The sequence below is a fragment of the Oncorhynchus mykiss genome, chromosome 7, assembly GCF_057628025.1.
Source record: "Oncorhynchus mykiss isolate SJ-2025 chromosome 7, ASM5762802v1, whole genome shotgun sequence".
NCBI classification, from domain to species: domain Eukaryota; kingdom Metazoa; phylum Chordata; class Actinopteri; order Salmoniformes; family Salmonidae; genus Oncorhynchus; species Oncorhynchus mykiss.
Genome location: NC_143028.1, coordinates 23,300,843 through 23,316,044, shown reverse-complemented (window position 1 = coordinate 23,316,044; position 15,202 = coordinate 23,300,843). Strand labels below are relative to the sequence as shown.

Below are 15,202 nucleotides of genomic sequence, written 5' to 3'. Positions count from 1 at the left end.
AGGCATCAAGTCCCTTGCCGATTATGTTGCATTCAACGCTGCATACAACATTTGAAATGTCTATACTTTTCATTGAACACAATCAAAGTTGTGTTCAATTTAATACAGTAAGCCCTAGATTTCTTCAATTGCCTCGTAGGCATGCCCAATTTAGGTTGCCTGGCTACACAGACTCCTTGCTCCGGTCAAACGCTACACCACGTCCACAGACATAGTTTCTTCTCCACCCAATTGACTCCCATTCACTCCTTGAAGGAGAGCTTTCCTTGTCCCAGAATCGTCCAGAATGCACAGCGAGCCCAATTGACGAAATGGGCAACGTACATAATATGCGTTAATACAATTACAATGGTTTCCCATCTCCTCAAAAGTATCCCTGGTACCTCCCCGACCCTTCACCGAATGCGAACACATTCGGGAACACCTGATTGGTCCAGAAACTGATGTTTTGGACAAGAGCCAGAACACACGTGGGCAAAACAGCGATTCAAAGATGATACTCTTATTGGTTAAAGACAATCCTATCACTGATTACTTTGTTTTGTACAACACCCTCCGTGCCCCTTTGCCATCATTGAAGTAAGTTGTGGTCTCAGACAAAAGTATGTAGAGAACGACAGAGCACATAAAAATCATCTGTTCTCAGTTGCAACACTCACTACCAAGTTACAAACTGCCTCAGGAAGCAGTCAGCACAATAACTGTTCGTCGGGAGCTTCATAAAATTTTCCATGGCCGAGCAGCTGCACACAAGCCTAAGATCACCATGCACAATGCCAAGTGTCGGCTGGAGTGGTGTAAAGTTCGCTGCCATTGGACTCTGGAGCAGTGGAAACACGTTCTCTGTTCTTGTGCTGACATCTGGCAGTCCGACAGACGAATCTGTGTTTTGCAGATGCCAGGAGAAAGCTACCTGCCCGAATGCATAGTGTCAACTGTAAATTTTGGTGGAGGAGAAATAATGGTTCGGGCTTTACCCTTAGTTCCAGTGAAATCTTAACATCACAGCATACAATGACATTCTAGACTATTCGGTGCTTCTAGCTTTGTGGCAACAGTTTGGGGAAGGCCCTTTCCTGTTTCACCCCCATTTGTCAAGATCAGTGTGGAAGAACTCGACTGGCCTTCACAGAGCCCTGATCTCAACCCCATTGAGCACCTTTGAGATTAATTGGAATGTCGACTGCGAGCCAGGTCTAATCGCCCAACATCAGAGCCCGACCTCACTAGCAACTCCATACTAGTGTCCATGATTTTGAAATTAGATGTTCGACCAGCAGGTGTCCACATACTTTTGGTGATGTAGTGTATGTGGTGGTAATTGTTACCAGTGTGCACTTGACCGTACAAAGGAATGATGAGGGGGCCATCTTGTGGCCAAGAAATGAAAAACAATAGGTCAATTCCCAAATAGGGCAATTCTGGCTCGTAGAAATCATCAACATGTATTGATCACTTCTTTACTAATGCTGCAGAAATTAGTTTGAAAGCAGTATCCAAATCCATCAGATGTAGTGATCACAATATAGTAGCCATAAAACCAAAGTTCCAAAGGCTGTGCCTAATATAGTGAATAAGAGGTCATACAATACGTTTTGTAGTGTTTCCTATGTTGTTGATGTGAAGAATATTTGTTGGTCCAGGGTGTGTAATGAGAAGCAACCAGGCACTGCACTGACACATTTATGCACCCATTAAGAAAATGACTGTACAAATTGTTAAATCCCAGTGGCTTGATGCGGAATTTAAAAAATGTATGGTTGAGAGGGGTGAGGCTAAAAGACCAACTCTGCTCCATCATTCATTGAATCAGATGACTAATTCATCACAAAACCCACTGATATTGCCAACTACTTTAAGATAAGCAAGATGGAATATTACTGAGGATAATAGCGGATGATATTGCCACTCCTAAACTCAGCAAAAAAATAAATGTCCCTTTTTCAGGACCCCGTCTTTCAAAGATATGTAAAAATCCAAATAACTTCACAGAACTTCATTGTAAAGGGTTTAAACACTGTTTCCCATGCTTTTTCAATGAACCATAAACAATTAATGAACATGCACCTGTGGAATGGTCAATAAGACACAAACAGCATACAGATGGTAGGCAATTAAGGTCACAGTTATGAACACTTAGGACACTAAGGAGGCCTTTCCACTGACTCTGAAAAACACCAAAAGAAAGATACCCAGGGTCCCTGCTCATCTGTGCGAATGTGCCTTAAGCATGCTGCAAGGAAGCATGAGGACTGCAGATGTGGCCAGGACAATAAATTGCAATGTCCGTGCTGTGAGATGCCTAAGACAGTGTTACAGGGAGGCAGGACTGACAGCTGATCGTCCTCGCAGTGGCAGACCACGTATAACAACAACTGCACAGGATCGGTACATCCAAACATAACACCTGCGGGACAGGTACAGGATGGCAACAACTGCCCGAGTTACCCCAGGAACGCACAATCGCTCCATCAGTGCCGACTGTCCACAATAGGCTGAGAGAGGCTGGGCAGAGGGCTTGTCGGCCTGTTGCAAGGCAGGTCATCACCAGACATCACCTATGGTGATCACCTATGCTCTTCACTGACGAGTCGCGGTTTTGTTTCACCAGGGGTGATGGTTGGATTCGCGTTTATGGCCGAAGGAATGAGCGTTACACCGAGGCCTGTACACTGGAGCGGGATCGATTTGGAGGGTCCGTCATGGTCTGGGGCGGTGTGCACAGCATCATCGGACTGTGCTTGTTGCCATTGCAGGAAATCTCAATGCTGTGCATTACAGGGAAGACTTCCTACTCCCTCATGTGGTACCCTTCCTGCAGGCTCATCCTGACATGACCATCCAGCATGACAATGCCACCAGCCATACTGCTCGTTCTGTGCGTGATTTCAGATTTCAGTGTTCTGCCATGGCCAGCGAAGAGCCTGGACCTCAATCCCATTGAGCACGTCTGGGACCTGTTGGATCGGAGGGTGAGGGCTAGGGTCATCCCCCCATCCCCCCGATGTCCGGGAACTTACAGGTGCCTTGGGGGAAGAGTGGGATAACATCTCACAGCAAGAACTGGCAAATCTGGTGCAGTCCATAAGGAGGTGGTGCAGCTGGTGGCCACACCAGATACCGACTGTTACTTTTGACCCCCCCCCCCTCTGTTGAGGGACACATTATTAAATTTCTGTTCGTTACGTCTGTGGAACTTGTTCAGTTTGTGTCTCAGTTGTTGAATGTTATGTCATACAAATATTTACACATGTTAAGTTTGCTGAAAATAAACACAGTTGACAGTGAGAGGACGTTTATTTGCCATATCTTTAATTTAAGCATACTAGAAAGTGTGTGCCCTCAGGCCTGGAGGCAAGCAAAAGTTATTCCCCTACCTAAGTATAGTAAAGCCCCCTTTACTGTCTCAAATAGCCAACCAATCAGCCTGTTACAAACTTTTAGAAAAACATTTGACCAGACACAATGCTAATTTAAAGTAAACAAATTCACAACAGACTTTCAGCACTCTTAAAGGGAAGGGCATTCAACAAACTTACAAAAATGACAGAGAATTTGAGAATTAAAAAGATTGGGGGGGCTGTGTTGTTATTCAGTGTGGTTGACATTATCGACCACAGTTTATAGAAAAACTTGTGTTATGGCTCTACACCCCCTGCTATATTGTGGGTGTTCCCTCCAATAAAATCCAGGAATTCCCCAGGGCAGCTGTCTAAGCCCCTTACTTCTTTCAATCATTACTAACGACCCTTGCTTTTATTTGAAATGACTGCAACACTTAAAGAGCTGCAGTTAGTTTCAGAATGGGTCGCAAGGATTAAGAGTTCTCTATATTTAAAAAAACGATACACATTGCATTTGGGACAAATAATTCACTAAACCTCAACTAAATTTTGTAATGAATAATGTCGTATCTGAGCAAGTTGAGGAGACTGAACTGCTTGGAGTAACCCTGGACTGTAAACTGTCATGGTCATAACATGTTCATACAACAGTAGCTAAGATGGGTATAATCTGTCCATAATAAAGTGCTGCTTCGCATTCTTAACAGCACTATAAACAAGACAGGTCCTACAGGCCCTAGTTTTGTCACACCTGGACTAGTGTTCAGTCCTGTGGTCAAGTGCCACAAAGGAAAATTGCAATTATCTCAGAACAGGGCAGCACAGCTGGCCCTCAAGTACAGAGATAGCTAACATTCATAATATGCATGTCAATCTCTCTTGGCTCAAAGTGGAGGAGATTGACTTCATCACTACTTGTATCTGTGAGAAGTATTGACATGTTGAATGCACCGAGCTGTCTGAACTACTGGCAGACAGCTCGGACACCCATGCTTACCCCACAAGACATGCCACAATAGGTCTCTTGACAGTCCCGAGACCAGAACAGACTATGGGAGGCGCACATAGAGCCATGACTACATGGAATGCTATTCCACATCAAGTAACTGATGCAAGTAGTAAAATTAGACTTAAAAAACAAATACAAATACACCTTACAAGAGAGCGGGGACTGTGAAGCAACACAAACATAGGCACAGACACATGCATACACACGATAACATGCGCATTATACACACACGTACACAGAGTAGGGGCATGAGAGCACACACTTAAGATGTTGTGAAATCTGTTGTAAAATGTATTGTAATATTTTTAAAAATGTATAACGGCCTTCATTTTGCTGGACCCCAGGAAGAGTGGCATCAGCTAATGGGGATCCAAAAAGACATACAAATATTCACAGATAACGAAGGAAAAACAATTCCCCCACTCCTAAGTCAAAGACTTGACCATTTGGCCTTGTTTCTATCTCACTGGTGTTCAGATTGAGTTGGTTGGTGGCACTGCTCTGACTGCACATTTTCTGAAGCTGGGGTATGAATCATATTTTCCCTTTCTTAGTACATGTCTGAGGGGTATCCTACAAAGCAAGATCAATGACTTAGCCAGCTAACTTACAAGAATATTCTGAAATAACTATGTATTATTTTAAGAAGATAAGCATAACATGGACATGGTCTAACTGACTCATCAACCAAAAACACCTATGAACCAGAAAATCAATAGTTATTTCAGGTTGTTTATCAATTTTAGCTGGCTTGATCCTGCTTGTAGTATATCCCTCTGGTCTGTCAGACGTGAAACTAGCTGGGTAGATAAGCATCTGAGTGGCCATCGATGAGCCCCCTCCCTGACAACTTGAAGTTAGTAAAACTAAATGAAAGACAACTGTTGCTCATGGAGTCCGTTTGCACAGTTGAAGTTGAGTGGTGAGCGATGTGCACAAAAGGTTGAGAGTTTGTGTCACAGTTGGGGTGGAACTCACTCTGTTACAATGGTCCGTCAACTGAATGATGCTATATTTGGACTAACAGAGCAGTTTGATATAACCTATTGTTTATTTATGTTATGGAAGTTAGTGTAATTTTCAAAAATGTAAAACAAAGTGGTTAAGGTAGAACAATTTATAAACATTCCATAAATATGCAATAATTTTTATACCATATGGGCAGGTACAATGGTGGGTTAATGACACTGAGGCATCATGAGTTAGTAAAAAAATTATACTATGCTTTGTACAAACACCATCTGTTCATCTTATTATATAGCTACCGGCAACAATTTTGAGTATCAAACCAAATCAGACGCATTTGTGTCAATAATATGGCAAATATAAAAACCAAACTGTAAAAAAAACACAGAATAACCCATAAAAATCTAGAACCACCTAAATAAAATCATTAATGCTCCGGTCAATAAACAGGCAACATGTTTGCATTATTAATAATAAAGATATTTAAAATTCAGCCCCCAAACATCAGAGATTGTTATTTTTCCATTACACATTGTTCTCATGTTGAAAAACTGATGCTTTTCATAAAAAAATTGAATTTAGTAGTGTAAATCTTTTTTATTTTTTTATCAAGCAAAACTCATAGATTACTACTGTATGACCCTTTTAGGAAACGGCAGATCATTAATGCAATTTCACGAGGAAAAAAAAATGTATCCCACAATTTCATAGTGTAGTTTTAAGACAAAGTGAAATGAGCACACGGCAGTTTATGTTAGCAAGGCTCCTGTGGTCCACTTGATGTCCCATGTGAGGGACTTATGTTCTGAAGAGGAGACTTATGCAGATGAGCTGATGCTCTGCTTGTAGACGGCGTGGTAAGCGTTTCTCAGTAGCACGTAGGGGAAGCATGACTCCAGGAGGTCCATGGTAAGGAATGGAGACTCCTGGACAATCTGAAACCAAACCAAATACATGCATTTTGTGACGAAACCTAGTTGTAACGCTTCAGACTCCAGACTAAACATTGCCCCGTGCAGCATGGGTTTAAAGCCCACCTGCACCTTGTGTATTTCTCTGTCTTCCCCACTCATTTATGACTTTATCTCAATAAAAAAGAAAATATGAATTTAAAAAATACAGTATGTATAAAAAAGATTCTCAGAGAAAATGTGTGGGTGTGAACTTTTATTTATCATACATATGCATAATGATAATGGGTGACATTCATAGATGGGATGGGACATTATTTAGGCAATTTGCTGTTTTAAATCATTTTCTACTTCCCACGAACATCACATAATAAAAGTAGCTAAATAAATTACTAGTTGCAGTATTCGGAAATCTCCTTGGGTAATGTGTGTCGTGGAATAATCAGAATTTGTTGGTAACATATGTAAGATGTTCTATATTCATCATATGTTTGTAAGTTACTTCTCATCAAGAATGTTATTTTTGTGTAATACTGTGGCAGGGTTTGCAGTTATCTGTTCTATGTCAAGACTAAGTTGCATGGGCCGCAGAGAGGGGAGAGGTCAAAGTATCATCATGTGTAAACATATCTCTTGGCTCCACAATGTCTGTGTGCCAGTCAGTGTGTCTCTGTGATCTTGTCAAGATAGGATTGGTTGTACTTAGAGTTGGTTGTATCTAAATGACAATTTGATATATGCCTGTTGATATGGAGGGTTGGTTTATGGTTCTGGAGTTTGAGAAAGGAGACAAAGCTGAACGATGAATTATGCCGATGCTGTCTTATCCTGTGTGTGTCTTTGCTATAAAGGACCTCATTTGAAATGTGGAAGGGGCTCTCAGAGAATTCATGGTTAGACACTGAATTGCCTGAGAGTCACAGGATTGTGATAGAGCTGATATAATTAAAGATGGACTTTGATAACTAACTCTGACTTGTGTGTGGTTTGCTCCCATGATTTGGTAAATAGAGGAAATTTCCACAACATGTGCCACATACCGTATTGTGCCATCCCAAATATATTGAATCTGCACAAATACTCACCATGTCCAGCAGCAGGTACACAGACTCCCTGTTTCGTGTCGTCATTTTGTCCGTCTCCTGGCCAATCTTCAGCAAGCTGGAAGATGCCAGCTGTAAATTCCAAAACAGCAGAGGATTAAAGATCTGCAGCAAAACTGATTTATTTTAAGTTGCTCATCAATTTCAAAAATAAGTTTGAAGTTTTCAAAGATCATGCATTTCAGAAACTGCTTAGTAGTGGGGAAAAAAAGTTGTGACAATTCCATTTGTAATGTTAAAGTGAATCTGGGATTCAAACAACAGTGGTCAACTTGCCACTTTTTTGACCAACAGCTGAGGGATGGGGCTGGAGAAATGTAGTCACTCAAATTCATAGACAGAGCCATAATACATGGACTGGCCCTGCATGAGGTCAACATTACATGTTCTGAAGCTATACAGTGTTTGTTTACAATTACTTTGTTTACAAACAATGAAGTAAAACAAGCTCACATTTTGAGTTTAGATGGGGTAAGAAAGCTTAACTAAACTTCTAAGTTATATCCAAGAATCAATGGCTAAATATAATTAATGTAAAAGTACAAAAATGGATGCACCAATCCAATGTGATAAATCGCAGGGAGGGAAAGGAAAATATGCATATAATAGATCAATGTTGACAAGAGCGACATGTTGCACTTACAGCCAGAAATTCTTTGAGACGATCTTCAATGCTTCCCTTGTGAATGGTGAACAAGGCAGCAGCTATCTGGTTGACAGCTTTCGCCAGACAGTGAATATTGTTGCAGTGTCCTTAGAAAGATTGAAGAAAACATTTACTTCTCAGTTATCACAGTCCAACAACAATTGCTTGACTGTTTACCTTTGATACCTCAAATCTCTTTATAGGTATATACAAAATCAATAGAAAGTAGTAGCCAAATAGTTATTGGTTACTACTTACTAAAACGACATACTGTGTACTAATCATAATACGTACAACTATGGAACATACTGTTCTAATAAAAAAATATGCAGTAAGCAACACATATCAATATACTAGGCTCATTCATACTGAGAAGGCATCACATAACGTGCAATCGCGCCTGTTCCCCGCCATTCATTTATTTTGGAAGCGCATGTCTCCTTATCTGATGATCAGCTGTTTTCGAACACACGTGGGTCTGAAAAGACGTTTCTCTTGTTCAAGAGCATTCGTACTAGATGAAAAGATGAAAAAAAGCATACCATACTGGCATATAAAGCATACCAAATGTTCCATATTTCACATAGACCTACTAAAAAATATTATATTTTCGCATACCTGATCAGAGTACTTACTATTTAGAAAGGGTATTCGGACATGGCCACTGTGTACTAACCATACTACTAGTGATGCACCAGTATGACATTTTTGGCCGATACCGATATCCGATATTTTCCATGCCAAAAAACCTGATACCGATATTTAAGTTTTTAGTGACCGTTTAAGCATTCTAGTACAGTTAAATAGTTCACACACACACAAGGACACAGCAGTCTAAGGCACTGCATCTCAGTGCAAGAGGCGTCACTACATCCCTGGTTCGAATCCAGGCTGTATCACATCCGGCTGTGATTGGGAGTCCCATAGGGCACAATTGGCCCAGCGTCATCTGGGCCATTATTGTGCTTTTTTATAATTCTACTATTTGTATTAATTTGCATTACTGTCAATTAAATACTTTTATTTTGAAGGCAAACCGCAAATTCCACTATTGTGCCTAATCCTTATTGCGGCTAGCTTCACAACACCTAACCGGGTCCGGTCGAGCCTCAATAGCAAGATGAAGCTAGCTGGCTACTTATAACGTTAGCTTTCGGCAACAGGGTTAAGTAGATGGCTAGCTATTTATTTTCATGAACTGAAGTTCAATTTCAATTAGCGAACAACAAGTGGCAACCTAGCGAATGCTTACTCACAATGATTCCTAAATCATTGCTAAGAATAATGAAAATGACTGCAGTTTCTACTGGTCATTGTTTTCAGGCTGGTTGTATTGGTGCTAGCTAGGTACCCCAGAAGCTGCGGTCGAACAAATGATGCTTTATTACCAACACAGTATTGTAAACACATCGTTTGTGGCCGGTGTTTGTAGACTTTTGTACAGCTTTGACAGTGCTACGGTATATTTTTTGACACACAAAGACCCAAACGGCGTTCAATAGTATGTATGTCTTGAAACTAATAGCAGTGACGCTATTACTGTCTAACTCCGGTAGGGTAACATCTGAAAAATAGCACCCTTGGTAGTGTGTACCGTTGCTCGACCAGTTGGCAAAAGCCAACATCACCCACGACAGAGAACGGTTGATTGTCATGGGGAATGAATTCCATTATCTTGGCTTTAATGGATTTTGCCTTTGAGTTGTCTCGCTGAAATTTTCTTACTCTTTCAAATGACTGCTCTATCCACACAGCAGACATTTTGGCCTAGGTTAGGAACGCTGTGTTGCATGTGTAGAGCAAAATTTTACGTGGCGTCATTACGTCATATAGGTATGCACGGCAGTTTTGACATCAGTTTTTAACATCGCCGTTAAACTAGACATCGGGCCGATACCGATGTTGGCATTTTTAGCTAATAGCGGCTAGTTCTGATATGTTCACCGATATATCGTGCATCCCTACATACTATTAAGGATATAGGGCCTGTCCGAATACCCATACTTGTGTTCTAAAAAGTACTCAGACAGATCTATGTCTGCGCCTGGTGGGCTCTATGGTTAATCAGATATGGCCACTATTACCCAAACGGCCATTGACATATAGAAATGATAGAAATACCTTCGATTGCAGGGCTATATTGAGACATGACGTTGCTGGCCAGAGTTGGCATGGAAACGGCAACGAAGACCATGAGCAGACAGGCGATCTTATACTCCTCCTCTGGGCTTATGTTTTCTGGAAACAGTGGTATTATGTACAGTTAATGACTGGATGACAATCAAACAGTTGCTCTTAGAAAACAATGTCAAAGCTCTGCCAACTACACCACAATCATGTTTATGTTTTTCCAGGTAGCAGTATTCAGTACGGCCAGGCTTTCCTTTTGTAATGAATTGAAGATACACATGAGAAACCTGCACAATGTGCGGGTTTCTTCTTTTTTTCTCATCTTATTCGCCTGTTACCATGCACCTGCAAAAAAGATAGCTCAGATGTGCGAGTGCCTTTAGAATTTTGAACATACACATAAAATTAACATCTTCCTCAAATGTGTTTATTTCCATTGGCAAACACTGTCAGCCCTTTGCAGGGGCCTAGTTTTGGCTCTCACCTGATTTCTGTGAAGAAAGGGCCACCACTAAGGCTGGGTCTATCTCACACGGCAGGCCTGCTGCAGACGACAGCTCATACACATTCATGGCCACCTGACAGGAAGAGGAAATCATAGACTCAGCCATAAAAACATCAGATCATCATCTGCAAAAGTGTTTCCAAAATCTATCCTCCAGTACAGGGGACACCAGTTCCACCTATTTTATGTATTCCAGAACTAGCACACCTGATTCAACTAATGCAGGACTTGGTGATTGGTTAACCAATTGAATCAGGTGTGCTCATACTGGAATACATCAAAAAAGTCTAACTGTATATGGGGTACTCAAGAGAGGTTTGGGAAAGACTGATCTAGACTGTTGTCTCCATTGTAACCCACCGTGAAAGGTCCTATATATACACACACACACAGGTTGCCTCCTACCTTCATGTCAGTCTCTCTGGGAATGTGGTCCTTGAAATCCTCGACGGAGCTCACCAGGAAAGGAATGTGGAAGGACAGCACCTGACGACAGGTGATGGGACAGAAAAATGGGTCATATTTGAGTGCCGGTATGTTGTCATGTTAAATCTAGTTACTGGCATCTTTCTTTCACATCTTTCATATTTTTATACATTTTATTGGACAGAGAAAGTGGGGAATAATAGGACGAGAGTGCGTTTTCAAACCCATGTCGACACTGGTATAGAAGTGCTGTAGACGGTGGCACTAACTGTTATAGCACCCAAGCTACATTAATGGCAATTTTGACTTGATCTTATTTGTACCCAGATACACAGCAGAGGACTTCAGTGATGATACAGAGGCCTAGTTAGTGACAGTGATACAGTATTGGCCAGGATACGTGTTGTGACTGGACTTACGTCGCGGAGTGCTTCCTGGGCCAGTGATCGGAATGACAAGATGACTCCAATAATGGTCATCCTTTTCAGGACGCTGTCAACAGCTACAGACAAAAGACACAAACAAGGCTTTAACCTCCCGTAGAAGAGTTTCAAAATGAAAAAAACCTAACTAAAGAGACTTCAATGCTCAGTGCTGATCTGAGGCAAAACCATTTAGGGAGCACATCTTGAGTCATTACCACATACAGGATGTGCTTAATATGGCAACAAGTCACACTGCGTCTTCTGTTTTGGGGCTACAAGAGTAAGACATGGGCAAGGCAAGAGAGAGACAGACGTACATGAGAGCTTTTTAAAGAGGGCAGCCATCTGCTCTGGCTTATCAAAGCTGGTCCTCATCTGGTTCAGAACTTCCACGTTGTCCACCACCAGTTTCTATGGAAGTGAGAAGGAAAAGGGAGAGCGAGAAAGACAGAGCCAGACACAAAAAAAACAGAAAGAACAAAATAAAGGAAAGAGAGAGATACTATTCATGAGATTCAGAGATAAAGAGCCCAGGGGCATCAGCATCAGTACAAAAAGCTCTGAAGGAAAACAAAAACAAACGCCTCTGATTCAGTCAGTGACCACACCTTGAGTTCTGCCACCTGGGAGGATATGTGCCACATGAGGCTCTCGCTGAGGAACTTCATGCCATAGGGTCCCAGCAGCTCTGAGAGTGACCTCATCTCTGTGGGAAAGACAGCGAGCAGGGGGATGTCAAATGCTTTGTGTCAACGCGTCACGATTCATACTCCTCTCGTTTATCCCCAATGCTTTTGGGATTTAAATATTTAGGTGGCCATGATTAAAATGTACACATATTTAACCTGATAAAGGCTGCAAGGCTTTCCCCCAAAAATGACGTGTCCAAGAGTGGCGGAATATTCACAAAACTATATTCACTATACAGTAGCCTCAGCATACACTGTACCCATCACGTCACATTATCCTATTCAGGACAGGCTACAAATTCCTCCTCAAAGTATTGCAAGCCTCTATTATGTCTAATAAATTATTCTGATGGTCTCACCGGATATATCGGAGTACTCCTCAGCATTAAAGGTGAGTTCGTTCTCCGTAGGCAGGTTGACAAAGGCCTTCATGGCAGGGAAGTAGGCAATGTGGCCGTTACTTACCTGCCGGAGCAAGGTCTCCAGATACCTATGGACACACAAGCAGACTCAATCTCATTGGGTGACACGATCGAATGGATATTTATCAAGAGTGCTGATCTAGGATCAGGTCCCCCAGTCCATGTTATCTTATTCATTGTGATCCTAAATAAGCACTGCTACTCTGAGACGCTTAATACATATGGCCCAAAACTCCATCTACTCATTGGACATTTTTTTTGTCCTGGTTTTGTGAGGAATCACCTAGGTGACATAATACAGTGCCTTACAAAATGATTAATCCCTCTTGGTGTTTTTCCTATTTTGTTGCATTACAACATGCAATTTAAATAGATTTTATTTGGATTTCATGTAATGGACAAAAATTGGTGAAGCGAAAAAAATTACTTGTTTCAAAAAAATGTAAAAACAAAAAAGTGGTGCGTGCATATCTATTCACCCCTTTGCTATGAAGCCCTTAAATAATATCTGGTGCAAACAATTAACTTCAGAAGTCACATAATTAGTTAAATAAAGTCAACCTGTGTGCAATCTAAGTGTCGCATGATTGGTCACATGATCTCAGTACATATACATCTGTTCTGAAAGGCCCAAGAATCTGCAACACCACTGAGCAAGAGGCACCACCAAGCAAGCGGCATCATGAAGACCAAGGAACTCTCCAAATAGGTCAGGGACAAAGTTGTGGAGAAGTACAGATCAGGGCTGGGTTAAAAAAAATCTGAAACTTTGAACATCCCACGGCGCACCATTAAATCCATTATTAAAAACTGGAAAGAATGGCACCACAGCAAACCTGCCAAAAGAGTGCTGCCCACAAACACTCACAGACCAGGCAAGGAGGGCATTAATCAGAGAGGCAACAAAGACCCCAAAGATAACCTTTAAGGAGCTGCAAAGATCCACAGCAGAGATTGGAGTATCTGTCCATAGGACCACTTTAAGCCATACACTCCACAAAGCTGGGCTTTATGAAAGAGTGTCCAGAAAAAATATATTGCTTTAAAAAAAATAATAAGCAAACACATTTCATGTTCGCCAAAAGGCATGTGGGAGACTCCCCAAACACATGGAAGAAGGTACTCTGGTCAGATGAGGCTAGAATTTTACTTTTTGGCTATCAAGGAAAACGCTATGTGTAACGCAAACCTAACACCTCTCATCACCCCGAGAACCCTATCTCCACAGTGAAGCATGATGGTGGCAGCATGTTTTTCATCAGCAGGGATTGGGAAACTGGTCAGAATTGAATGGTGCTAAATACAGGGTGCTAAATACAGGGAAATTCTTGAGAGAAACCTGTTTCAGTCTTCCAGAGATTTGAGACTGGGATAGAGGTTCAGCTTCCAGCAGGACAATGACCCTAAGCATACTGCTAAAGCAACACTCGAGTGGATTAACGGAAAACATTTACATGTCTTGGAATGGCCTAGTCAAATCCCAGACCTCAATCCAATTGAAAATCTGTGTTATGACTTTGCTGTACACCAGCCGAACCCATCCAACTTGAAGGAGATGGAGCAGTTTTGCCTTGAAGAATGGGCAAAAATCACAGTGGCTAGATGTGCCAAGCTTATACAGACATACCCCAAGAGACTTGCAGCTGTAATTGCTGCAAACGGTGGCTCTACAAAGTATTGACTTTGGGGGAGTGAATAGTTACGCACGCTCAAATACTTCATTTTCTTGTTTGTTTCACAATAACAAAAATATTTTGCATCTTCAAAGTGGTAGGCATGTTGTGTAAATCAAATGATACAACCCCCCCCAAAAAAACTAATCTTTAATTCCAGGTTGTAATGCAACAAAATAGGAAAAATGCCAAGGGGGTGAATACCAAGCCGACATATGTAAACTGAGGACTGGTGTGTTGGTTGGGTGGGACTCACCAGTTGGTGTAGAGGCTGGTGATGGTGGGCTCCCCATGGCTGTCCAGGTGCTGGGTCTGCTGGAGCAGCACGTTGTTGAACACCCGCGTGATGTCAATCTGCACATAGTTCTCGATGGACTGCAGCACCGTCATGTAGGAACGCACGCTGGTGAGTAGCTCGGAGGGCTTGGCGATCTCTTGCGTGGCCTGGTTGTACATGGTCATCCCCACGATGGACCTGAAAGAAGAGGGAGCATCATGAGTCTTGGATTGATCTATAGATTGTATCTATCGATCACATTATTTCAATCCATGGTAATGTATCATACAGTTGAAGTCAGAAGTTTACATACACCTCAGCCAAATACATGATGCTGCCACCCCCATGCTTCACGGTTGGGGTAGTGTCCTTCAGCTTGCAAGCCTCCCTCTTTTTACTCCAAACATAACAATGTTCATTATGGCCAAACAGTTCTATTTTTGATTCATCAGACCAGAGACATTTCTCCATAAAGTACGATCTTGTCCCCATGTGCAGTTGCAAACCATAGTCTGTTTTTTTTATGGCGGTTTTGGAGCAGTGGCTTCTTCAGTGCTGAGAGTCCTTTCAGGTTATGTTGATAAAGGACTCGTTTTACTGTGGATATAGATTATTTTGTACCTGCTTCCTCCAGCATCGTCACAAGGTTGCTTTTCTGTAAATGATTTGCACTTTT

At 41.7% G+C, this 15,202-nt stretch overlaps 1 protein-coding gene across 4 annotated transcripts in view; it reads right to left on the bottom strand.

Annotated features, from left to right (window-relative positions):
- Positions 1 to 5,385: 5,385 nt before the first annotated feature.
- LOC110527602 (nck-associated protein 1) overlaps positions 5,386 to 15,202 on the bottom strand; it is a 61,938-nt gene continuing 52,121 nt past the window's right edge. For 3 of the 4 annotated variants that reach the window (XM_021608995.3, XM_090240545.1, XM_090240546.1), the window contains 11 exons: positions 14,506 to 14,724; positions 12,514 to 12,644; positions 12,074 to 12,171; positions 11,783 to 11,876; positions 11,460 to 11,542; positions 11,020 to 11,100; positions 10,594 to 10,687; positions 10,101 to 10,217; positions 7,977 to 8,086; positions 7,316 to 7,405; positions 5,386 to 6,254 (listed from right to left, as the gene is read on the bottom strand). In XM_021608995.3, coding sequence (XP_021464670.1) covers positions 6,138 to 6,254; positions 7,316 to 7,405; positions 7,977 to 8,086; positions 10,101 to 10,217; positions 10,594 to 10,687; positions 11,020 to 11,100; positions 11,460 to 11,542; positions 11,783 to 11,876; positions 12,074 to 12,171; positions 12,514 to 12,644; positions 14,506 to 14,724 — 1,234 coding nt within the window. In that variant the 3' untranslated portion in view covers positions 5,386 to 6,137. Of the gene's footprint in view, positions 6,255 to 7,315; positions 7,406 to 7,976; positions 8,087 to 10,100; positions 10,218 to 10,593; positions 10,688 to 11,019; positions 11,101 to 11,459; positions 11,543 to 11,782; positions 11,877 to 12,073; positions 12,172 to 12,513; positions 12,645 to 14,505; positions 14,725 to 15,202 lie in introns of those variants that run through there. The other variant, XR_016497143.1, reaches the window with a different exon arrangement.